Source organism: Ascaphus truei, chromosome 2, assembly GCF_040206685.1.
Source record: "Ascaphus truei isolate aAscTru1 chromosome 2, aAscTru1.hap1, whole genome shotgun sequence".
NCBI lineage: Eukaryota > Metazoa > Chordata > Amphibia > Anura > Ascaphidae > Ascaphus > Ascaphus truei.
In genome coordinates this window covers 375197844-375225659 of record NC_134484.1, presented here as the reverse complement: position 1 = coordinate 375225659, position 27816 = coordinate 375197844, and the positions used below count along the sequence as shown (strand labels likewise).

At 39.6% G+C, this 27816-nt stretch overlaps 1 protein-coding gene across 1 annotated transcript in view; it reads right to left on the bottom strand.

Annotated features, from left to right (window-relative positions):
* The window catches only part of LOC142488254 (collagen alpha-6(VI) chain-like), a 148534-nt gene that overhangs the window by 34254 nt on the left and 86464 nt on the right, over positions 1-27816 (bottom strand). Inside the window, exons 17-26 of the mRNA XM_075588627.1 lie at positions 26336-26407; positions 26205-26231; positions 22222-22266; positions 22057-22110; positions 21446-21508; positions 20609-20674; positions 19681-19734; positions 18282-18317; positions 17664-17726; positions 5111-5173 (exon numbers count right to left, since the gene is read on the bottom strand). Of these exons, the coding sequence (XP_075444742.1) occupies positions 5111-5173; positions 17664-17726; positions 18282-18317; positions 19681-19734; positions 20609-20674; positions 21446-21508; positions 22057-22110; positions 22222-22266; positions 26205-26231; positions 26336-26407 (543 nt within the window). The remainder of the gene's footprint in view (positions 1-5110; positions 5174-17663; positions 17727-18281; positions 18318-19680; positions 19735-20608; positions 20675-21445; positions 21509-22056; positions 22111-22221; positions 22267-26204; positions 26232-26335; positions 26408-27816) is intronic.

Genomic DNA, 27816 nt, shown 5'->3' with positions numbered 1-27816 from the left:
GTGGGAATTATAGATAGAGTGGGGGGGATGAGAATGACAGTGAAAGGGGGGGTGAGAATGACAGAAAAAGAAGGGCGGATAGTGACAGAGGGAGAGAATGACAGAGAGAGGAGCGGGAGAGAATGACAGAAGGAGAAGAGGGGGGGGGGGGGAATGGCAGAAAGAGAGGGAGGGAGAATGACAATCCCCTATGCATCCTCCTCCCATCCTACACCTCTTCCTAACTCTCCTCCTGCATACCTTGACTCTTTATCCGCTGTTACAGAGGAGGATGTGTCGTTGCTGATCTCTTCCCCTCTATCACCTGCCCTCTTGACCCCATTCCCTCCCATCTCCTAAAACCTCTTGCTCCTACTATAATCACTACGCTAAAACACATTTTTAACTCCTCCCTCTACTCTGGTACCTTACCCTCTTCCTTCAAACATGCAACAGTTATACCGATAGTCCACAACAGCAAGCTTGACCCTACCTGTCTTTCTAACTACTGACCTGTCTCCCTCCTGTCTTTTGCCTCTAAACTCCTTGAACATTTTGTATTCTCTTGCTTGCTCCATTTTCTCAACACCTTTTCTCTCCTAGACCCTCTACAATCTGGCTTCTACACTGCTCACTCCACTGAAAAAGCCCTAAAATAACTAATGAACTCTATGCTGCCATAGACAGAGGTAATTACACTCTGCTCATATTACTCGACCTCTTTGCAGCATTTGATACTGTGGATCACCTTCTTCTCCTTCTCCCGTCTCGACTACTGTAACCTCCTGCTGTCTGGCCTTCCTGCCTCTCACCTGTCTCCCCTACTATCCTAAAGGCTGCTGCCAGAATCACTCTACTATTTCTGAAATCTGTCTCGGCATCTCCCCTGCTGAAATCCCTCTCCTGTCTTCCTATCAAATCCTGTACCACACACTCAATTGTCCTCACTTTCAAAGCTTTACACTCTTCTGCTTCTCCTTACATCTCAGCCCTAATTTCTCACTATACACTATCCCGACTCTTGCGTTCTGCTCAAGGATATATTCTCTCTACCTCTTTTGTATCTAGAGCCCTGTCTCACCTTAAACCTTTCTCACTGACTGCCCCACACCTCTGGAATGCCCTTCCCCTCAATATACGACTAGCAACCTCTCTATCCACATTTCAGACCCACCTCAAAACACACCTGCATAAGGAAGCATATGAGTAGCTCCATGGCTGATAATTAACACCTCATACAGTAACCTTGGCCCCTTGCAGACGCACTTACCAGAACGCTCTCCTACTGTCTCTGTACGTTTTTCCTACCAAAAAATTAGATTGTAAGCTCTTCGGAGCAGGGACTCCTCTTCCTAAATGTTACGTTTATGTCTAAAGCACTTCTCCACCTCATGTGTTATTTAAATTATTTGTTATTTATATGATTGTCATGTATATTACTGCTGTGAAGCGCTATGTACATTAATGGCGCTATATAAATAAAGACATACAATACAATGACAGAGAGAGGGGGAGAATGACAGAGAGAGAGAGGAGAGGGGGGAGAGAATGACAGAGAGAGCAGGGGGAGAGAATTAAAGAGAAAGAAGGGAAGATAATGGCGGAGAGAGAGAGGGGGAGAGAATGACACAGAGAGAGAGGAGAGGGGGGAGAGAATGACAGAGAGACCAGGGGGAGAGAATTAAAGAGAGAGAAGGGAAGATAATGGCGGAGAGAGAGGGGGGGAGAGAATGACAGAGAGAGAGAGGGTGGGATAGAATGACAGAGAGAGGGTGAGAGAGAATGACAGAGAAAGTGGGGGAGATAATCATAGAGATTGAAGAGAGGGGAGAGAATGACAGAGAGAGAAAAGGGGGGAGAGAATGACAGGGAGAAGGGGGAATGTGTATGAATTAAACTATTAAGTATAACATTTACATTTTTCAGTTAGATATAAAAAAAATCCTGAAGTTAATTACGTGTGGAGGGGGGGCAGAGGGAGGGGGGTTGGTGCGCAATCTGAAGGTTCACATAGGGAGCGCCAAATACTCTTGCACTGATCCTGGCTGCAAGTACTGTACAGAAGGTCTTAGGCCATGCTTATACCAAATGTGGCCGGGCGCGCAATACCGCGCAAGGCCAAAACAAATGCATGTTTTCCACTGAGCGCGCACTAAGTGCACATGACCGTGTGCGTGATGGAGGCGGCAAAGCATGCAAATTTAGAGCAGATCCTAGAAATTGATTTCCCCGAGCGACGGCTGCGTCACATGAGCGGTTCAGCTAATGAGGGCAAACCGCTCACGTGACATCATGACCCCGCCTCCCTGTCGCCTCCAGCATGCCTTCCTGTCGCCTCCTGCCTACAGTGCAGGTTTCGGGCGTGCACATTGCCCTGAGGGAGTGACCGTGCGCCCTGCCGGAGCTGGTATAATCAAGGCCTTATGCTGATATTAAGCAGCCAAGTAGAGTTGCCAAATGTCCCAATATAGCTAGATTATTCCTTGTCCCAACTTAAGTTGGTCAGACTGGTTATGTTATGTCTCCATTTTTGAGGATAGCTTGGCTTTCCATGCTGGAGACCAGTGGTCTTCAACCTTTCTTTCTACAGGGCACCCCTATTGAGATCGACCAATTGTTGGGGTATTTCATCATTTTATTGTCCCATTTATTTAAATTCCAATAAAACTGGGTAGAAACTGAAAATAAGTATCTAATTACAATATAAGGTCACACTTACAATTAGTGTTATTGTGGTGACTGTTTGTAAATGTAATTGCAAAATTCAGGATTTCTGTTAATTTAAATGTAAGGCAAAAGCTTACATCAGCAATACATTCAGAAAAGACTGCAGAATTCAGGGCGATACACTAAAAGAACACATCATTAGGTTTTTTTTCCACAGGGCACCTTAACGTTTGTCTGAGACAGGCAAACCAGGCACAATGGTTGAGAAACACTGCTGTATAGACTATGTTTAGTGCTGGACTTGAATAGAATCTAGATGTATAGAGGGAGGAATAAGAAGAACGAGACAGGGAAAGTATCCCAGTCTGTACTCTACAAAAATGTTGCTCACAGCAACAACGTGTGTTAGCAACTCTCCACCATTGTATCAGTCACAGCTAGAGGCTGTTTTGAAATGGATGTCATAAACAATTACAAGTGCCTATACTTTCCATGTTTAAAAGCTGATAACTCTAAAGCCAAGCGGTGTTTCCTGAATGGACCCTGCTTTTTGTACCAGTTAACAATGAATTGCTCATCACTTTTTATTTACATGCATGCCAGTCTTTTCTAGTCATGTCAACATTTTCTTCATAAAGTATGTTCTATAACAAGCAAATTATATTCCAACTCATTTTTTGGGGTCATGTTTTAAACATCTGTGTAACATAAGTGATTCAGACATCCAGAATAAATAAAGTAAGGTTACTGCATTCAAATCTAGGTTAAAGGGTCACTATGTTTCTGTTTCTGAAATGTTATAAAATCTAATTTTACTTCCAACTCTGGACAAAAACTCTTGTTACTGAAAATAATGCAATTTGAAGGACATACTACAAATATGTGCTTTCAGCACTTGAAGATTGCACAGAAATCCACTAATGCAGTGACTCCCCACTAGGGCGGTTCTGTCAGAACTCAAACACATTTGCACAGTTAACATCATAGCCTACTTAGAGTTGTAAGTCTGCCACCAACATACAGTATAATATACATTTTTATTTGGTACTATAGAGGCAGTGGAGAACAAGTTTGCAGAGGGGTCTATGTGTGTATATTTTGGGGGCTCTGTGTCTGTGCTTCTGTAGAGGATATTTGTGCATGATTGATGTTTATATACTGTTAATCAGTACTAGTGTTTCTCATAATTCAAATAAAGGTTTACCTGGCCCCTGAAGAAAGAGCCAAAGCAACACTGCATAAAATGCACTCCCTAAGGGGCTTATTCTGTTATCTCCGTTAGTGCTGTACCGAGCGATGTGCACGGAAAGCCCCATTTACTTGAATGGGGCTTTCAGTGCAGAACGCACGGTAATGTGCTAATGTAGATTACAGAATAAGCCCCTAAGTGTGCTGTTGGTCTTATATTTAAATGATATTTAAATTATAATCTCTCTGCCGCAGGGCATTTTTTCTCCTAATTTTTACTTTCCAATTTATTGTACTTAAATTTTTTTTGTACTATATTTCCCGTGTTACATCTTACATTTGTCATTTCTATAAAGCACTGCACATGGTTGTTACTATGTACAGTGTAGTGTAAAATACATACATACATGCATATTTACACATACATACATAAAAACTCTTTAAAGAAAAATACACAAACTAAATAGCCGTGTTTCTTTATATACACAGTAAAACAATTCTCATTCAAAACAGCAGAGAAGTAGAATGCATTATGAGGTCATAAATAATGATCATTTATTGTCTTTGTTGATAGCCAATTATGACCCAGATCCATAAAAGGGTGTAAGCTTCATCATCCCTTTATTCCCATTCATTTGAATGAGAGTAAAGGCGGGATAAAGTGTAGCTTTTTGTGGATCTGAGCCTACAGTATTTAGTTATTTATAAAATGTTTTAACAGGGAGTGATACATTGAGAGTTACCTCTTGTTTTCAAGTATGTCCTGGGCACGGAGTTAGGCCGCGCTTATAGTGCCGGCGATGGTGACAGCGACGGCACGCTGCGGTCGCTGAAAAACGTTCAAATTGAACTGACTTCCAGCGATCGTGACCAGGCCGACGCGCCACTCCTACTATAAGTGCACGCGATGGATTCAATACATTTGTTTTGCCGCGACGTCGCTGTTGCCGGCACTATAAGCGCGGACTTATGATGGTTACAAATACAGTTACATGAAGTGAACAGGGTATACATTATATACAAGACATTGCATGCACAGTTACGGATAATATATATTATAGGCGTATGTAACCGTTACAGACCAGGTTAAAATGTGAGACAGCTTTAATTTTGAAAGAAGTTAGACTGGTGGCGGCTGTGAGAGTCTCCGGTAGGCTGTTCCAGTTGCCTCTCATATTGTACAGAACTTCCAAGTTTCAAATGCTCAATCACATCATGACAACTGGCCAATCACTTCATTTTCCTTAAGCATTTATTCAATGTTATCACTACTTACTAGAATCCCATTGGGCCCACTGCTTCCTTTGTTACCCTTGATTCCTTGGATTCCATTGTCTCCCTGTAGGAACATTACAAATACAATTCACTGTTAGGACATTCATGCAAGGTACGTTACTGCTGTCAGTGCTGTGCACCCTACTGTAGCTTCAAACATGGTACTTTAATTGATTGTAAGTCCACTAAGGCAGTTATTAAAACGTGTTAATATCATATATCATAAAGGGAAGGTGTGACTTAGGGGGCTAATTTTATATGAAACTCTCCATTTCTGGATGAAAACAACCTGAACGGCCGCTGCGGAAATATAGAATTAACCCATTAGTGGCTGGTTTGTATTTTCGAGGCTTCATAATGGATATTCAACCAGCTACCAGAATTAATAATACACTTTAGGACTTAGTTATAAATGAAAAAATACATTGTTATTATTCAGGACACAAGGAAGTATCACTAAAGAGTTAATCCTCAGTAAAAGGTGCAGTATAGGGAAATTATTACGAAAGAGGCCCGTATTCAATATACTGAACTGTATGGTTAAAGTGGAAGAAAAATGAGACACTGGGAAGTCAATGGAAGACAAGTTGACAAGGAGAATAAAAGGGATTGATGTAGCTGGGAAAGAAAGAGGCAAAAGTGAATTTGGAAAGAAAACTAGGTGGATGACCTGGGAAGATGAGCAGTAATGGAAAAAGGGTCACACGCTCATTATATTTGGTAGGAAGGCGGTTCCCCTTTCCTGCTCTCCCGCGCTCTCCATCTAACTGCCTGTATTCTCATTGCTTGGCACAAATATACTTTCCATGATATAACAGGAACCATCACCAAATGTCACAAGACATCTCAGTGATGTCAGGAGCACCAACCAGGGTCATGGGAATTCCTTGCAGCATCAGGTCACCGCCCCTGACATCATAGGAATACCAATCAATATCATAAAAAAAAACACTGAATGTCACAGTAATGACATCAAGGTAACCCACCATGAATCAATGGGAATGCTGGTGATGTCAGAGTCAGATCACCAAGAACTTTCCCACCAGCCCTTTATGTTCATATTGAGAAGAATAAAACAAGCTACTGCAACATAACCCATTGTATGTGTAACTATATGATAATACAATTCTATATTATTCTGAAATTTATTACCTAAATTTAACACCGGTTCTAGAGATAAATGAAATATTTCGTACAAAAATGGACCCTAGAAGGTAGGAAGATTCAATATCAGACATTTGCATTGCAAGAGATTTTCTCAAAAGCGCTAAATTTTGCCAATTAAATTAATAATCAACAAACCCGTAAAGTTACAATTCCCCTAAAAAAAAGTAGCATCCAGTCAATATTTCACTTGAAATGTTCTTACTTTGTACTTGAACCTTTTTGCTGCAGTAAATAATGCTGATCTTCCGGGATGGCATCGACGTTATCACTCAGGGTAGCGATCACATTGCTGTGACTATTATCCCAGTGATTTGAATAGAAGTGGGGGTAGGGGAGTGTGGGGGGGGAGGGGATGGGCTCCACTGCTGTTACATTTCTGTTTACTCCTCTGATGGAGCTCCCCTAGTAAATGAGCAAAAATAGCACGACGTACCCAGTCCCAGTTATGAGGGCGTGTGCCAGCCCTCATGAAATACAGGGTACGTCATAAGGTAGCCTAAGGGTTAAATAGTGTCAGTTCTTTAGAATTTTAGGCAAGTCTCACAAATGTTTGTGACTTTTGAGAGATACTGTATGTGAAGGTTTTAAAAAAAAGTTATTTACACCATAAAATAATCTGTGTTAGAAATGACATCGTGAATGCTGCCTCCTAATTAGGGACGTGAAAGATATCCCTATGTCATATTACTTTGTTTTTTATTTTGTAAAGCACCATACAGCATGTGTGTCTAAAACCCATCTTTACCATTCATCAGTGAAGCTCAAGTTAAGGGCGAATTCCGTGTCAGGTTTTAGATGACTTCATCAGAAGTTGCACATGTAATTGCTTTGCCACTAAAAGCCAATGTGTTACATTTAGCTAGTTTAGAGCACTGTTGCTGTCACTTGAGAAACATATGTTGCTTTATCCTCCTAGTGCTGGTAATAGGGGTCTTTACCACATGTGCAATTGTTGCTATTGCAACTTAGTATAAGTCTGGCTGGATTGGCATCTGTTTAACCATTCAGCATTACACTTTTCATTATACAGGCAGTCCTCGGTTATCCGACACCATGCGTTACTCAAAATGGCGTTTGATAGCGAAAGGTCTTAAAGTGAAACACATTTTCCCATAGGAACACTGTTTAAATAAAAGGTTCCGTTCGTGAAGGCATTTTTAACACTAAAATACACCACATATTTTATGCAGGCAATAAGATACGCAGCACACACATAAATGATATAGTGTATATACTGTATTATATATATAATATAACATCAAATATAATATAATATATTAGATAGTATAATATAATATTATAGAATATATATATATTCTATACACATAAACAACGTTGCAAAGCGTCATAAGAGCTTTGGATAAGCCGTTTTGGTGTTATAAAAATGAATATAGGTATGCATTGCATAGCGTTGGATAAGCCATTTGTTGTAAAGCGAAGCGTTGTAAAACGAGGACTGCCTGTACAGTACTATTCAAGTAAAGAAGCTGTTTTTAAGGTCATGTCGTATAGAAAATAGGCTAACTATCAGCTTGCAGAGTGCATGATTAAAGGGATATAGCTGTCCTCCTAGGTGATTTCTTATAGCATTTAACCCTTTTGTCGCCAGGAAGACTGGAAATCCAACACAAGGTGATTTAGGCTTTACATTAGCCCCTTAACAAAGGAGTTGAAGCATGTTCTAAAAAAAACATTGTTTGTTACAGGTTTTCATATAATTTTCCTTTTAAGGGTCAAGAATAAGAAAGAAGTGTAACATGCTGAAGTTTGCCCCACACGCAATGAGCAATGCCCCGACCCCAAACAAGGAACCCTAGACCTGCCACTGTTTGAGCTTGCATTTAAAAAGAAGGGGTCGTATGTCAGCAAACCTGGCTCCAGTATCTCATCTACTGCAGCTTCAGTATTGTAATATTGTGCTGGGGAAATGCGTGGTAACCGGTTTTGATCATCAGATAGAGGTTTGGCATTGTTCCTGAGTCTAGCTGGACTAGAGGATACAGGAATAAGAAAGGATGAATACTATAAACTACTGGAGTTTTTAGCACCTAGTTTGCAGTCTCCGATAGCAATGGGGTGCAAATGGGAAATGCTTTTACCATGTGTCTTGGGGACATATTTGACTTCCTAGTAATTTATATATCTCAACCAAGCTCGTTGAAAAGCTTAAGGGCCCTGGAGTGTGTTGGCTGCCCCTTAAGCATTTACTGAACTTCTCTTCATCTGTGAGGCTGGAGGAGTAGTGGAAGAAAGATGATAACATATTCCCTGTTGTTTGCTTAACTCACTACGTTCAATGACCTCTTTGCTTCTTTAATCTGTCAACGTTTTTTCTGCTATAAAACATCTGCAGTTTTATGTTATGTTTTCATTAAGGAGACATACAAATGAAATGATTTCCCTCCAATATGCTAACAACTGCACGGCATGGCCAGCCAATCTTAGACCGAGTCTGACAACTTCTGACAGTGCAGACAGCTGAAAGAAGATACCATTTTTGAATATTGCATGCAGCATAAACCTGGATGTCAGGGCCTTGATCTCTAATTGCCATTTTTCGTCAATTATTTCCCCCCTTTTTAATTTTATTTTTCTTTATGTGCGCCAAAGGTGCCTTCAAAACATTGACCACACGTATTGTTGACAATCCTTACTCAGCTCAGAGGCTTAAATAATGGGGTCTTGCAGCTTGCACCTCCATCAAATGTTAGAATCTAACTCATTTTAAGTTTCTTCTGTTTGATGCAGATCATTAGTGAGACAGGTTTTCTCTAATAAGACTTGTTTTTATTATATTAGTAACAGTGGAAAACATCTCACAAAGAGAATGATACATGCCAATATTATGTCACGTAACTCCAATATAATGCAGTATATATTTGCCTGGAAAGGCTTATTAATTTAACTATGGCACAGAAATGTAATAGAGAGATAAAGTGGCTTCTTCTGAGATGCACAACGCTACTAAAACACATTTGACCTCTCTCACACTGTGGGAACTAGAAGCTAAACTATTGTTTAAGATCACACACATTTTTGTTCGTACATTCTTTATTGTGAACTTATCACAATTTGAAATATTTGAAACAATATGCAGTGGGGGATGGGTAAAGAAAGGACTAAAATATAGGTTTTGGTTAGATAAGATGGAGTTACAGTATTTTTAATGGCTCAAACAGCAAAATATTCCATCGATTATACTGCAAGATGAAAACAAATGTATTTTTGAAATAGATCAAATTAAAAGTATGATGGAGTAAAATAGGATATATAACCAAATGGGAGAAAGGTCAATTAAGCAAATATGCACTAATATTCCTAAACCATTATTGGTTCAGTTGAATCTTTAGCATTTAGTATTATTATTATTATCACTGTCCACAGATTTATACCAAGGAGACCAGGCTCCAAAAATCCAACAAATCTCCCACACCCGCCCTTAGTATAAAAGGTATACATTTAATGCATCCAATACTATAAAAATACAAACAGCAACGTTTCGATCCTACATGGCTCTATATCAACTCACCCGACGCCATATGTTATACTTCTCAAACTCTTGCTTTCCAGTTAGTACGCGCTTATAGTGCCGGCGACAGCACGGTGCGGCAAAAGAAGTGCATTGTCGCCGTCGCGTGCGCTTATACTGCACGTGACGGCGACAAAGCGACGGAGCGACAGTGCTACCAGAAATCTGGTAGTCACTGATATTTGATTTTTTTCGGCGACGGCCTCCCCTTGCGGCCAATCGGGAGCTTCTCCGTGCCTCTGCCCTCCCCTTTTGTGACGTCACTGGCCTTGCAGCCAGCGACGTCGCCTTTAACTTAATTACAACTATCGCAATGGCGACGGCTACGGGTGACGTCATCGGTTTCGTCGCCGGCTGTATAAGCGCAGCCTTAGATTGCTTCATTAAAACTGCAATTGTGTATGCTGCTGCACTCATCTAAAATCAATTAGGTGGGTATTCTTCTGTACAATTTAATGGATCCATAGGTATGTTTATTTCTGTAAAAGATGTAATTGTTTCAGCCACTTTATTCCAGAACCAGTGGACAATCCCATCAAATAGGGTTCAGAGAAGGAGTGGCTCAGTGAGTAACGACACTGATTGACCCTGAGATTGTTGCAGGGGAGCCTGGTTCAATTCCCAGTGTCGGCTCCTTGTGACCTTGGGCAAGTCACTTTATCTCCCTGTGCCTCATGCATCAAAAACATAGATTGTAAGCTCCACAGGGCAGGGACCTGTGCCTGCAAAATGTCTCTGTAACGCACTGCGTATAACTAGCAGCGCTATACAAGAACATGCTATTGTTATACCTCTCTGTCTGCAATTTCTCCAGTATAAATCTGAAACATAGGCAATCCCTAAGGGAGCTCCAGTTATCATCAGAGAAGAGCACCTGAGCGGTTTTCAGCTTTACTGCTTTTACCATCCACTGTCCTGTAAGTAGGGTTTCAATTTGACCCCTCTGGACTTAAGTGCTGTATCCTCCGGAACCCAGTATTTTTATGTTAATAAATAGCTTTTTGTTAGGATTATAGCCTTGCTAGTGTCTGTCTGTTATTGTGTGTTATGTTTGTCATGTGTGAGTTTTTAATGTTTTAATGTCAACTTTTTTGGCGTACTGCACCATTATCTGTTTGTTTTCTTCTCTTTTTTACATATTGCACTACCATTTGGTGTGAGCCGTTCGTCGACTCCTTCACTACTTATCTGTTCAAGGACACTTTTGGGGCTTTTCAAGAGACGGTTTGGTTTTTATTCGGAGTTATTATTATTTAAAGGACTGATTTGGCGCCGGCAATTCTTTCTTTTCTCAGTAAGTAATTTATACATACAAGATGTGGCCTGTTGAACGTAATACTAAAAAGATTGGCTCAAACAGCATTTTCTGCCTCGGCTTAAAAAATAAAAAAATCTGAAGTTTAGAAATCTACAGTAAACATATTCCCACTCCATGGAACCAGCGAAATTATACCTCTCTTTAAAATATTCATAGTGCCTGAGATTATCAATAAATGTCTGTATTGCAATTATTCCTGCCTATTTCTATTTAGAATAATAATTATTTCAGAAACCTGGTGGAAATTAGGATTTCCAAAAAGGGGCGTGAAAGGAGAATGGAAAGAGGTCACATTTTTCTGTATTTATTAATGCTTAACTCCAGCCTTCAAGCCCCCCTCCAACAGGTCAGGTTTCCAGGATATCCCTGCTTTAGCACATTATGCTCAGTCTTTGACTGATTGAGCCACCTATGCTAAAGCTGGGATATCCTGAAAACCTGACCGGGGGGGGGGGGGGGGGGGAATAGGGGGAAGGGGGGCTTGAGGACTGGAGTTGAGCACCCTTTTATTAATGGAGGGTTATATAGATGTTCTGCTATGGGATTTATCTTTCTAACAAATTCAATCCAAATCTATTGGTCTACATGCCAATTACCTCATCTTCATCCATAATTTATTTTGACTGTCATTGTACCATTGAAATATGACATTCATTTGTGGGGCTTAAATAATAACAATGACAATTGGGAAGACCAAAACCTACAGAGCTTGGTTTAATTTGGCAGCAAATGTTTCAAACTATTTGAAAAACGTTTTGCACCGATTTTACCATCTCCATTTAGTAGTGAAACAGACCTAGAACATGAGCAGTGGTTTAAAGGACCTTTCCCTGGTTTCGGTTAAACAGTGACACAGTGTGTGCTTTTAGTGATCGATTCTGAGGGGGGGAAAAAGAGACAGTATCCCAGCATAAGTATGTATGTCATGGAAGTCATAATATAAATACTGTATGTAGGGTCAGTGACCCCGGCTACAGTGTTAACAGTAATATACACAGAACAGATGGACACACCACATGGATTAGTACAAAATGGCAAAAAAAATTGATCACTCATAGCGAGTGGCATATAGTTGTGATCACATCTTTATACCACTCGCTTTGAGTGGCCCTTTATATCATGTGCTTTTCCACAGATTATCTGGAGATTTACCAGGAGAGATGTTAAAGTAAAAACTGTTTGACAAAGAAGTTTCACTCTTATTTTTTTAGTAAAAAATGAATTAAATCTCTACTATCAACAAATCTGAAAACTCTGTAAATGTATGTCATACGAGGTTTAGCTCTGTGTTCATGGTCTGGCCATGTGATGGATCCAATGCATGAATTAATAATCTTATGTTAGTTACATTGATCGATAAAGTATTTGCTGATGTATATATCATTTGGATTAGAAAAAAAAATGTAATTCTTTGTTGAGTAATTTAATGTTTTCCAGGGATATATTAAAGCTGAGGTTCAGTCATTTTTTTTTTTTTAATTTATTTTTTTACTTCAATAGTTTCATGTGGGCAATCTCTAATTACCTAAAAAAAAATGCATAGCTGCCGGTCAATTCGTTCTCCGTCTATTGATCGACAAAGTTTGGCGACATCTTTAAATATGGGGAATGTAAATCGTTGCTTTAGGAACAAGCATGCTTGTTAAAATAGAATACAAGAAAATTGGTCTTTCAAAGTTGTTTTTTTTTAAACAGAAAATGCTAAAAGTATTTTTTCTTACTACAGAACTGATTTATTAAAAAAACACACATGCAGGATATTGCATGAACTGCAGCTTTAAATGGAAGGATGATAAGGTCTTACTGATAGCTTTGATTTGTTTTTGGCTTAAGGAAGATCTCCTGGTGAGCTATTTAAAGTGGCTTTTAATGAGATATTAAAATCTCCTCCCAAAATGAGAAGACCTTCTGTTAAAAGCATGAAGTTGTACTAGCGTTTCCTCAATCAATTATTTTTGACCAATGTTAGGTGCATAAATATTTGAAAAAGTAAAAGTTACTCCGCTAAGGGCTAAACCAAGGGTGGGAAAGTTGAGTCCTCAAGGGCCACGAAAAGATCAGCTTTTGAGACTCTCCCTGCTTCAGCACAGGTGGCTGTATATGTCAGTCGAAGACTGAGCCACTGATTAAGCTTGTGTTGAAGCAGGGATATCCTGAAAACTTGACCTGTTTGGTAGCTTTTGAGGACTAGAGTTGCCCACCCCTGCGCTAAATCCACAAAGCTCCAATAAAGCAGGAAATGGCGTTACCCAAAACAAGAAAATACATGAAGGTCCCTGAGTTGACATGCTACTGTATCTTCAAAGCAAATTATATGCAAAAACAACATCTGCACTACATCTTATTTGCATAGGCTGAACGTGGCGTTAGTGTCGCATAACATTGCATTATGTTATAATAACATGACGTTATGCAAGTCTTGGCTTTACTCTTATCCAGACCCCAAAATAGGGTGTTTGCTGAAGTGGATAGTATGAGAATAGGGGAATAATGGCATGAAATAACAGCTAGAGTACGTTATATAAAATATGCCTAACTGTGGCGTTACTGCATCCAGACAGTGCCAATGCTGCATGCCAGTGTATGGATATAAGCAACACCAAGTTTAGTTATAACTTCAAAAACACAGCATTAAGTCCTCACGTTAACCTTAACAGACTTTAGTGAATAAGCGGTTATGGTGATGCTTAATTTGCATATCATTTCTATGTCATTTTCAGTAACGTCCATTAGAGCGCTTTTGCTATTTAAGGGGTCAAACTTAACATTACTTTATTGTCTTTGGAAGTATATTTGTATTATTTATATTCTTGGAGCTGGGTATTTAGTTACATAGTAGATGAGGTTGAAAAAAGACATACAGTATGTCCATCAAGTTCACGCATCAAGTTCAACCTATGCTAAATTTAGATATACTGTACTGTATTATAATACTCCATTTTAAATAATTTGTTATTGCTCTTAAATGTTACAGTATATTTGTTTTCTCAGTAGAACTGTCCTTTATTGTTTTGTTATCACTTGTGTTTTTATGTGGAATGCAAGTAATGAGCAAATAAAAAAGCATTGCATGTTTGCCAAATAAGAAACATTATGGATTATGACTTTCAAATGGATTATGATTTTCAAACCTTTCAGACAGATTCCTGGCTGAGAAGGTATTTGTATTCAGAGTTTTTGTCTACAGTTAATAAGCTTTAGTCATTTTTGGTGAATATACAGTTCTTTGATTTCTTACATTTGGAAACATAGGAGACATACAGTATAGTACAGTTCCAATACACTTAATGGTTGTGAAAGTGTGTTTTATTCTTCCTGTGTACTGTATAATGGAAGTTGAAAGACAGTAAAATATTTTTGATCTGTTGGGGTTCTTTCCAAAAGAAATACAAATATCATTAGTCTTTCTGACATTTTTTGTGCACTTACAGTAATTCTCCTGTTTATCATCTTCCATGTCATCATATTTTTTATCTTTGTAAAAACCCCTCTCGTTTCCTTCCCCCCGCGTTCTGGTAATGAGCCCAAGTATTTTCAGAAAAAATGTGCATTGCATCAAATCGAAAGACGGGACATTTAACAGATCTATTATTCACTAGATGACATAGCGACTATATTAGCAACTATCTGCATATTAGACAAATGACAGTCATACTGTATCATGGTTCAATCATTTCAAGTGACAATGCATATTATAAAATAGATAAATAAACATTCATAACATTCTTCATGGTGAACTGCAACTACCAAGTCAAGAAAAAATGTAGTGTTCTTGTAAAACTAAGATTATACTTACCGCATGCGAGCGACGGAGCGCATGCACATGGCACACGCCTGTTACTTGCACGAATGTGCACTGTGCTTGTGGAGATGTTAAGGTGACAGAGAGGCGTGACCATGAGCGGTTCGCCCACATTGTCGGAACCGTGCACGTGACCCCTCCATCGCACGGCAAAGACAAATTTGCAGAGGATCGCGCAGTCGGTCGCGCACCATGTGCGCCTTCATTGTCATTAATTTGTTTGTTTCTGCATCGCGCGCCGCAAGTATAAACGGGGACTTATTCAGTGGCGATTGCATATATTCCCATATATTTAATCACTGTTGCTTACTATATAATAAGGAAGAGCTGTGGCATGAAATATGTTCCTTTTCAAGGATACAAACCAGTGGAGTATGAGGGTTTTGGACTTCCACAAATTGAATTCTAGTGCAAAACTAGTGAAGTCATTAATCACATAAAAATCTGTGAGTGATTCTAAAATGGAATAGATAAGGTTTCACAGTTCTCTTTGTGAATATATTTTTATGAAAATACTTACTTGCCCCAGGCTTACCGTGTACAAGCTGCGTAATACAGCAGGGACCTCATGTGAAATGGATAGGAAGCTAAAGGTGAGATACTCAGTGTGCTTATTTTCATGTCAATACCCAGAATCCTTGTCTGCAGTGTAACCATTTATATTGTGACATTAAGCAGGTTTGAGGGATATCTAGAAAACAGCAGATACGCTCATGAGCTTTTGCTGTACTTTGTATAGTGTTATTTGTTTCCCTTGTAACCTTATTGTGTCTGGTTAAAAGAAAGTCAAAATTTGCCAAGAGGATCAATGAATGTGTCGGTGCTAATTAATTCAAGAAGACCTGCCAAGCTTTGTCAAATTCTCTGAAGTCGCACACAAATGTGCTAATGTTGCATTATATTAACTATTTAGGGACCTGATGTTATCTGCCCTGATTTAACATAGCTTAGGGCATCTGGCCCTTAGCTTTAGTTTAAGGGCAAACACAAATTTCTGAGATTGATACATTGCCATTTAAGTCTTAACTATGCTTTATAAGATCCTTTTCTCCTGTAATCTCTCTCTGAGATGCCTATTCATTGATTTGAATGAAGTCAAACTCATTTCTAGCACTGCGTTCGGCTTCACCGTATATATTGAATGGAGGTTTTATAACCGCCTCAAGAAAATGAAGATATTCGTATATAAAATTCCAGTGTGCTACAGTATAAACTGAAAGGGGGATCTCTGGAATGGGAATTAATAGTAAATATAAAATAATCCAATAAAATTGAGTATAAATTCTTACACTTTTAAAAGTAAATGTGTTTTGGTTTGTGAAACAAATGCAACTTTTATTTTCTTACATAGTACAGCAATGGGTGTCTATCAAGTATTTTCTTGGGAGTCCACCAACTCCATGTAATGCTGCCAAAATAGTTATTTAATTGTTTCAAACTCAGACACATTTAGCTTTTACTGAGGCCTTGTGTCGTGAGAAAACCGTCAGGAATTGTAATTCTCACACCCTTGCATTTTACGATTGAGATAACTGCATGACTCTTTATCAGGTCAAAGTTACACCATATGTATTGGCTGTGGGCTAGGCTTAATTCCTTTATGCCAGTGAATGACCCTGTGGCAGTGATGGAGTGAATGAATAGCTTGACAATTACTGGAAATAAATCTAACAAAAAATGCATTGTCCTTCTTTAAAAACATCAGTACAGATGTACAATTAGTTAGCCCTTAATTTATTATGTTTTCTGTTAAGGAGGCAAACCAAGAAGCTTAAAAAAAAAAAAAATATATATATATATATATATATATATACATATATACATATATATATATATATATATATATATATATATATATATATATATATATATATATATATATATATGTGTGTGTGTGTGTGGTTTTTTTTTCATATATGCAGCCTTTGATTACCTTTATTGAAAACTAAATACCTAAGCTGCCGATCGATTCGGTCTCCCGTGATCGATCAGCCAAATCCTACTTCCCAGGGTTCACTAAATGGCCGCCTTTCAGTTTGAAATTAATCCTTTAGTGTACCTCAGCAGCTACACTGTATTCTTATATTACTAAGGTAACATTACCTATTGCTAAAGTTTACAGCTCAAACTGCTGGAAATTCTGGCAACACAGTATCACAAACAGGAAAGTGTTACAATGATCTTGCATTGCTGGGGAGGTGGCTAAAACCATGCTTTACAGATCAAAGGATACTCATTATATTACAACTCATTAAACAAAGCATTGAGTTGAATTTTAAAATAAAAAAAGGTAGTAAGTATTATCTAATACTACAGAACGGATATATTTAATGAAACACGCATGCGGGATATTGTTTTGTTTGCTGTTTGCAAGAGAATAACATGGAAGAATACAATCATACCATACAATAGCATTTAGAATATTTGAATCACGTTACTGCCCTCACTTGTAAGTGAGACTGTGAGCCCTAATAAACAGTTAGGATGAAACAAGCTGGGGATTCTGGGAGAGGAGATAGAAACCATAGTTCCCCAATGCAGTGGAAATCCTTTAAAAGAAAACAGTTAATGTCAGTAGATTTAGTGGTGAGTTTTATTGTGGAAAACATTTACAGTGATACTTACTGTATAACTGGCCACCCATTTATATGATACTTAGGTAAAAATTCAGTTTGAACAGGATCACATATTTGTTTTCATTATCTTAGCATGAATATACATCGTAATCTTAAATGTACCTGAGGTCCTCTAATTCCGTGCTCTCCTTGATCACCAGTGTCCCCAGGATCTCCTGTTATTCCCTGCACACAAATGCAATTTTAAATGAGTGCTCTTACTGATAACGCTTACTGATAACATCAGCATACATTTGTTCAGCTCCTTTTTTATAATTATTAGGATAGAACTGAACTGGAACATTGGTGCATATATACTAGTTTGATAGATGAAGCAGTGGATGTTGCTTTGGAGCAGGATGATATCATTTTCTTCTAACAAGCTGGTCATTTTATTACTTAATAGATGAAGACCTGTTTCTTCTAAAGAGATGCTTATGCATCGGTACTTATGAATGGCCGTTCTCTTGAAGAATCACTGAGGAGCCCTTATTGGTAAGCACTATTTATGGCCAATGAATAAAGACCTAATTCTGTTCCAACTCTAGCAGGGTAATGTATGTTCTTTCACAAAACCAGATTTCTCAAGGAAAATAAATCCATTTGAAAAGAATGTTTTTAATGTATCAATATATTTAATGTATCAATATGGGTTATTTTTCCACTGGTATTGCAACGGTTAGGCATCAGGAAATCTTTGACAAATACTGTCGTTCACATGAGCAATGTAACAAAGTATACCTGTGGGCCTGGAACTCCTCTCAGACCCCGTAATCGCTGAAAGAAAGCAAGGTTTGGGATTAGTAACAGTCATTGAAGTACAGTGGTAAATACAATACAATACCCCCACTGTTGTATAAATCAAGCACACATAGAAACGCCATCAAAACTATAAGAAAAACGTGTTATGATTGTGTAGAATGATACAGCTATAAAACCAGGTTATCCTCTCCATTAAAAGTCAAAATATTTGCTTCGTAGTGATAAAATCCCATATGAGGACTTTATACATCTGATGGGATGCCCTCATCTACCAAATATTTCTAGATCTCTCAGTCGAGGTATCAACAATATTTTCAACCATTCCAGCTAACTCCTTTTCTCTTTCTGCACATGGGCCGCTAATCTTCATTATCTTACTCCTGGGGGCTTCACACCCATGGAATAACTAGTAAACAACACAGCAGACACACAAGTTCTATCCCTATCATTAACCTATTCTATGTTTGTCTTCTGTGTGCATGGATGCTGCACAGAGACAGTGACACTGTGGTACACTCCCTCCTTGCTAACATTTCACACTGTACTTTCTAGCATTCAGAGGTGGCCTTACAAAAGCAATCTAACATAAAATGAGGTACTGAACACTTGGAATTGTTCTATGAGATTTTAGGATATCAAATGCAAAAGTATTTAAAATTTCAGTTCATAAGCACAAAATACAACATGCAAGCTCCTGAATTTGCAGTTTTTTGCATGGCAGTCAGAAAACACCAGCCGTTAATGGCAATGCAGTTGCCTGGTACCACGTTTTGCCACAGAAAGTGACTTGAAGCAGAGTCAAGTTTGTTACATAAATTAACACAAAGTATGTAAAAAGTTCAGCACATGGGGTGAGTTTTGTCTCATGATTATAAATATCTTTATAATAGGTAGCAGATAAGAAGAAACACTTCCCATATTGCCATCAGGGCTTGCTGGGAATTTTTCGGGCCCGGTACGTGGGGCTTTCGCGGGGCCTCTTACCTTGTCCGGCGCGGCATTTCCTCCTCAGCAGACTCAGCATCATGACGTTGTGGTGTCATGTAACGTTGCAGGGCCATGCGGCATTATGTTGTCATGGCAACGTAATGCCGCGTGACATCATGTTGTCAAGGCAACACGGCACCATTGGACGTCGCAAACGCCATGAAAACAGGAAGCTGTAGGAAGATATGCCGGGCGATGCTGCCGGACAAGGTAAAGGACACGTACAGAGACCCCACGCTCGTCCCTGACAATCGGCTTTATTGTTGTGGGGAAGAGCGCAATGGCCTCTGTAAGCACGGAGATAGGTACACGGGCACCGATGGAACCGCCATCAAGCCGGGTGTGTGTGCCATACTTTAGTTTGTAAGATGCATGTACTCTTGAACCTTACCCCAGTTCCTCTAGAGCCAGGTAGTCCTGAAGGTCCATCCTGCCCAGGTTCTCCCTGCAAAAAAAGAGCAAAGTCAATCTTTTAACCCCATTACTTTAGAAAGGCCAGCAATGTATTTCCTTGCAAAGCGTTCCTGGTCCCCTTAGCATCGAAGGGGTAACTGGCAATTTTGAGTTGAACTCAACGATACACATATAGGAGCTTTGTCCTAAAGCAATGCAGGTTTGAAGCATTGTTCTATTTTTCAGTGCAAAGTTTCATCAAATGGAAGAAACCGTTTCTTACAGTATATGTGGTGCATAGTACTCCAAGTATCCTTGCACATCCAATAATAAATATGGAACCATATTGATTAAATGTGAAAAAAGATTTGGGCTTCCATATTGGTTCACTAATAACCCCTTGCACTATAAATAGTCCTACAAATATTTAAAATGAACAAGATATATGCTTACAGTACAGTATGTGCTGAATCAATAGATGACATTCCTTTTTATTACAGACTGTCCTTTTCTAGTTTGTGTTTTCTTTGTGATATACTGACATTAACTACTAACTTCAGTGGAAAATAATAGTAGTTATTTCCGGTCTGCTTTGTAGATAAACAAGTTGAAAGTACTCATGCATATAATTTACAAAGAGCCCCCGTGGTTTTTGAGTTCATTAAAATGTTTGCCTTGCTGACAAGCACATTCTGTACACTGAAGATACACTGATTTACTGTAAACTGATTGGGACGGCTCATTATCGTTACAATATTTGGAAACTGGCTGCAGCTCATTGCAGCAAAATGTTATCTGTAGTATACATTTTGCTCTGTATTTTCTATGAGTGAGAAGACAGTTTAATATAAAAATGTGATGTGCAATGTGTTTACAGTAAGAACATAATGAGAGAGGGAATATATAATAGAAGGAAGGATAATCACCTCAAACCCTGGTTCTCCTTTTAAGCCCTTTGGACCATCAATATTGTTATCAATTCCAGGGTCGCCCTGTAAAACAAAATATGGTCCTAAATTGACACTTGTGTGGCGGGAACGTGCACAAACCAATGGCGGGAGCACTGGTTCTCAGCTTCTCGGGTGGCAACAAGGCCCTGAAGAAGTTGAACTTCCCACTGTTACAAACCATAGATATGAAGCTCAGGGGAAACATTTTATTAGGTACCCAACATGCCTTTGTTTGACACCCTTGCATTGGGACTTCCAGCACAATGATTACATCAGGAAAAAAAGAGATTTTGATGCAAATGCTACAAATACAGTAAATGTTGAGAAATAAACAGTGATGTAAAGTGCTCTCCAAATATTCAGCAGCCGTATTGATTTTTTTTAATGTATTTGTCGTTCACATAAAAGCTTTGTTTTATCATTAGTTAAGTTAGCAAGAGCAGAATATCCTACAGAAAGGGAGGAAGGTAATTGTTTTTTTACCATCCCCACAAAAAGGAATAGAAACTCAAGAGATTTTGTAGGCTATTAGTATAAAACAAGTTCAATTACTGTAGTACTGTAATACCATAAGAAGAAAATAAATCTTGTTATAAAGAATATACAGTAGTTACTTCCTGCAACATACTGTAACTTCATTTTGTCTAGGACCAATGCAGCTACAGTACAACTGCACACAGCTGATCACCTGCAAATGTGGTGGCGATTAGTACAAAATAATGTTCATTCATTTTTAGGTAATTGAGTAGTTAATGTAATGTGACCGGACGCTGAATAAACACACATATGAAATAATTGCTGGTAATAACTTACAGCATCACCTCGAAGACCTTTACTGCCACGGTCACCTGGGATTCCTCTTGACCCTGTACTACCCTATAAATAACATGAGTCAAAGTTTTATCAGGATGACAGATATTTGTACCAATTATACTGCATCGATAATATCCAGACACCCAGACTTGAAACCGAGTGGTAACTCTCAATGCATTCTTTCCTGGTAAAATAGTGGACATATATGTTTGTGGGTATGATGCGTTCTGATAAAAATATGTCAAGGGAACCTTACAGGCCCTCAATGTAACACAAAGCTCAAGCAAAACACATGTACGATTGCGTAATTACCACTACAGTATTTTTTGTATTTGCTGAACGACACTTCTCCTTTAATTTGAATCTATAATGACACTTCCACTTGATGTATTTTTATGTGTACAAGAAACCTTTTGAAAACTAAATGAGAATTATTTTACCACATTCAGGATAGCACACACACACACACACACACACACACACACACACACACACACACACACACACACACACACACACACACACACACACACACACACACACACACACACACACACACACACACACACACACACACACACACACACACACACACACACACAGTGCCTTACTGCTTCTCCTATGTCCCCTGCTTCTCCTTTGCTACCTGGAAGCCCATCATTTCCCTAAAATAAATTGATGAGAAAGAAAGAATAGCCAGGCATCTATTATTGGGGAGCAGACTAAAAACATGATTAAAAAAGTGCAATATACTTACGATAAAGTCATGTACGTACCAGCTCTCCAGGTACTCCATCCACCCCAGGCTCACCATTTTCATTCTAAGGTTATAAATACAGGTTAAAATAGGTAAAAATAAACAAAAAAAATAAATATATACACACACACTGAGGTTCACACGGTACACATAGTGGGTTATTTATTAAACTGCAAAAGTGCAGACTGGGGCACTATCGCATGGAAACCCCCATTGAAGTCACTGGGAGTTGGTATGGAATAGTGCTCTGATCAGCATTATCATAGTTAAATGCATAACCTCCATAGTCTACATAGTAATAAATACTGTACACAGATTTTGCACATGCGTACTCACATGTAAACACAGAAGCACACATGCTTCAATGTGTTTTTGTTTACAGATGTAACCAACATTATTATAACTTGTGGGGCACTGCAGCGCAACATACACAGCGAGCCAGTGGGAGAAGCAGCCATTGTTTTGAATCAGCTGTGAGCTGGAAGGTGAAGGGGCAATTGTGCCATTTCACTCAAGGGATGCACCACAGGTTACCATAACGTTGTCTATATCTGTATATCAGTGGAACTCCCCTGATAAATGCTGCAAGGAGGAAAGTACAGCTCAACCCCCTAATAACACTGTGCTTGGGGTCCAAAGAATCACATCGCGCTATACAGTAAGCGGACCGCGTTAGAAATAATGTACAATTGTATGCATTTTACAATAAAGTATTTAAGACGCCAATAATCATGTTGTAAAGTATTCATAAATACAAAAATTGGGAGCCGCGCTTGCATTGCGTTATAAGCGGATTCGCGTTATAACGGGGTTGATCTGTAATAGTTATAGCTCTTGAGTTGTATTGTGGAACTGTTGCTGGACATAGCATTGGGACAGTAAAGAAAAGACCCAACGACCGCCCTGAATTTGGCAGAAGCCCAACTTAGAAAGCTAGGAAATGACTTTGCTGAGCTAAAACATATTTTTTAAAGTCGGGTCTGAGGTTTTTAAGTAAATAGGGAAAAGAGACACAAAATTGGTCCAGATTGTCCTTAACATGGTGTTAATCTAGTTTTATAGATTAACTTTTATATGTTTGCCATTGTAAATTACCATTGACTAATCAACACCAATCCATATAACCTTAACCATGTAGATTATAGTGATATTCTTTAATGGACCAACGTAAAAATGCTTTATGGTGGTACAGTAATGGTGCATGAGGTCTTGTGATCTCACAAGTCTTCTATTAACTGAACACTTGAATACAAGACTTGGGAGCTCTTGGAGGCTCAAAGCAGCAACATTTATAAAGAACTAGATACATCGAACTCAGTTAAAACAGAGTTAATCCTAAAAATATCTGGTCTTATACCGCAATTTTATAACCGGTCATCAAGATTGCGGTAATAGTTTAACGGCTACAATATTTTACCTGTAGCCGCGATGTGGGAATTAATGCAACCGTTAATAAGGCATTCATTCCCGCATCACAATCACACAACTAATATTTCTACCATAGCCTTTTGTAATACCTATTATTTCAGAACCCTATGGTAGAAATAACATTAACCCCTCTCATGCTTGTGACTACCAAGGTATACCCCAGATATTGAAGGGATTAATACACAATCAAACCACACTAACTCCCCCCTCCCCCCCTCCCCAACTCCCGGCTATCTTGGTGGCTAGTAAAGCATTGCCATGCAATACTATACTAATCGCTAAGGCAAACAATGAGTTAACCCCTACCTCCTCACCAGAGGCCAAACAGCCCACTCCGGGGCAGCTACCTCCATCACCCATCCTCCCCCCCCCCCCTACAACCCTAACCACTCCCTCAAGACAATGGGCAATTGCCCTATTGGCCAGATTTGGCTATTTGGCTAATAGAGATGTTGGCATTTAAAAATAAACACCAACAAAATGTAACAATAAAAATAAAAGAATACATTTAAAACATAAACACATTGTTTGTCACTGTGGCTACCTAGGAACTCTCAGCTCTCTATTAGCCACATTGCATAGCAACGCTTTACTAGCCATTGAGGTAGCCAAGGGGCTAGGTAGTATAGTTTAATGTTAATATGAACCCCTTTGTAGCCCTTAGTGGTCAGCTAGTCATGGAAACATATGACTAGCTGGCCACTTAGGCTACTAAGGGGTTAATATGTACTCTTATATGTATAGGATATCTATATTGGCCATTATAGACATAGGCAAGATGGGGCTAATGCCAACCTGGAGTAGGTGATAAAAAAGCCGCTGTATTTATTGGCGTTACCGCGGTTCCAATATATATTATATGGCATCAACATGACTAAAACTGCAGTATTTTGTAATTTGATAGTGGTTCCTATATTTTTAATTGGCCGCTGCAAAAAATGCTGTATTAGTAGCAGTGCAACATTGATATACAGTATTGCACCATAAAAATGGCACAATTTTTGCGCCGATAATACAACATTTTTGGCTTACCAGAGGTTGATGTAGCTAGACCTATGCACCTGATCTATTGAGAGATGTCATAACTTGCAAGAAGCTACATTTCAGAAAGCAGAAAGCACAAGCAGAAGGGCTTCTGACCCCATAACCAAATCAACTCTGCCACTTTCCAAACTTCATACAGAGAACTGTAACTTAAGCGGCAGTTAAAACATTGAGGACACCTTCCACTTACATTGAGCTCTCTAAGCAAAAGTTTCAGAAGTGAATTTTATGGTTAGGATTAGATGTACAGGCATACCCCGCATTAACGTACGCAATGGGACCGGAGCATGTATGTAAAGCGAAAATGTACTTAAAGTGAAGCACTACCTTTTCCCCACTTATCGATGCATGTGCTGTACTGCAATCGTTATATACGTGCTTAACTGATGTAAATAACGCATTTGTAACAGGCTCTATAGTCTCCCCACTTGCGCACAGCTTCGGTACAGGTATTGCTGTTCAGGACGTGATGACAGGCGCATGCGTGAACTGCCGTTTGCCTATTGGGCGATATGTACTTACTCGCGAGTGTACTTAAAGTGAGTGTCCTTAAAGCGGGGTATGCCTGTACATTGTTGTCTTGGCGGAATGAGGCTTTCAGATCTCGGCAAGGAATATATCTGCCAATGTGAATCACTGCACTGTATGATACTGTAGTTCACTCCTTGAAAATGTAGTATCATAATCTATTTTGGTAAAGAATCTATGTCGGGAGAAGTGGAAATTGTGTCAAACCTCTAAGGCTGTTATCAGTGGACTTTACTGATTTTGCTTAAAAAAAAAAAAGATCATAAATTATAATGCAAACTATTATTAAAGTATCAAAATAATTTTCCACTTGATAAGCTTTCTGTTAAGTGAGCCTTCAAAGGCTTGGTTGTCAATACAAACATGCTTATCCTGATTCCTTATGCGTCTTTGTAAAGAAATAGCAAATGCGGTGAATATTCAAAATAAATATCCATGAGTGTGTTACCACTGGGGAAGCTCTAGACATAGGAAGAAATGTGAATCACAACATACTACAGCAGGGATGCACAAACTAGGTGGAGCGAGATTTTTTTTTTTGGGGTCGCGGGCGGTTGCAGAGGTCCTGCACTCTTTGCCAAGGCATATAAATTCCATGCTGGGGGACCGTGGTAGGCCTCTGCAACTCAATTTACCGGGATTCAGCAGGCTTCAGGACGCATCACCATGGCAACATGCACCAAATGACGCCAAGGGGTCATGTGACGTCACATGACCCCACAGCGTCAACGCTGCATTGCCATGGCAACGGGACATCAAATGACTCAGTGGGTCAAATGACGTGACATCATGTGACCCTGCGGCATTATTTTACACCGCACCGAGGTGGGAGGGGGGGGGGGAGGCATAAGAACGGAGGAGAGCAGGCAGGGGGGCACAGCAACAAATGTTTGCGCACCCTTGTACATTTTTCCTCTCGAGTCCCTCCTAATCCCTGTGCTCAGTTACTGAGTCATCCCCAAAACAGGGCAGTAATAGAAGACACTTTAGAAAAGCACATACCTGGTCTCCTCTGACACCTCTGATTCCCTGGAGAGAAAAAAATACAACAAAACAATTAATTTGGAAATCAGATAAATGAAATAATATTACAAGTACTAGCAATACCAATTAAACAAATGTAGCAATGTTACCTTGGGGCCTTTTACACCTGAGTATCCCTTGCTTCCGGGCACCCCTGCAAGACCCGGTAATCCTCTTTCGCCCTAGCAAAGGAAAAAAAAATGGCCATTATTAAATGAGATGATGAAACCACCCTTGCAGCAATGTGAATTAGTTCTCCCCAGTACTGAAGGTCTCAAACAATAATGAAAAGAAAAAAAGTCACATACATTAGAATGGAAACAAAAGAAAACAGCGCACAACGCCAAATAGTGAAGCAAATTCAACAATATATTATAGAATTAAAAAGGGGGTAATATATCTGCGTACATGAAAAAAGTTGGTAAAAGGCATGTAGTGTGTATCACACTGTTTACCACTCGGCAGCTGTTAACTGTAGAATCGGGTGCTTGCTTCCCTCTGCTGCTGCAGCTCAGTTGATTCTGGGGCAGGACGTCAGTCTTTTCACTCCCAAGGGGATTTCCCTTCATGCAGCCAGGTTCTGCAGCTGGTACTGGGGCTCGGTGAAATCGCTTCCCTGAAGAAGTAGTTAATTCTACGAAACTAGTTGGATGTAACATTCTATTGCCTTATATCTGCTTACATTGGCCTTTGTCTATGTATTGGCCTGTCCTGTTTTTATTTCATCCTGTGTGCTGTTTTGGACACTTGTGAGAGACTTTGTAAGACTGTTCAAACTTCCCTATTGAATCCACCACTGCTGTGTAGACAGTGACGTCATTACACAGCGTCCCGCGACAGAGCGGCATCGCGGCACGCTGAGGGCACCCCAGCAAGCTGCGTTTTAACCTCTGTGCAGAGGATACACCTGCCGAGGTACAGGAGCAGCTTCATATCGGCCAGGAAGCAGGAGCGATTTCACCGAGCCCCAGTACCAGCTGCAGAACCTGGCTGCATGAAGGGAAATCCCCTTGGGAGTGAAAAGACTGACGTCCTGCCCCAGAATCAACTGAGCTGCAGCAGCAGAGAGAAGCAAGCACCCGATTCTACAGTTAACAGCTGCCGAGTGGTAAACAGTGTGATACACACTACATGCTTTTTACCAACCTTTTTTATGTACGCAGATATATTACCCCCTTTTTAATTCTATAATATATTGTTGAATTTGCTTCACTATTTGGCGTTGTGCGCTGTTTTCTTTTGTTTCCATTCTCTTAGTGTGTGTGAGGTGCTGAGCCACCCCTGCGTTTACAGCTGCAGACGCCATTATCCCCAACACGGTTATTTGCATGGGCGTCCGCAGAAATTTTTCAGGGGGGGGCATAATTTTAACGGCCAGTGCCCGGCGTGAAAGTGGTGGTGAGTGCACCGTGGCGAGCGAGCACGACCAGCATAAGGGGGGTTTCTCCCCCCCCCTTACCCCCCCCGCCCGAGAAAATTTTGAAAAAAAAGTGGGCAAATGGTGCATTTTCAAGCAAATTTGAGAAAGCTTGAAGGTTAATAAAGCAATATTAAATATTAAAAAAACACCATTGCATGCAGTTGCACCACA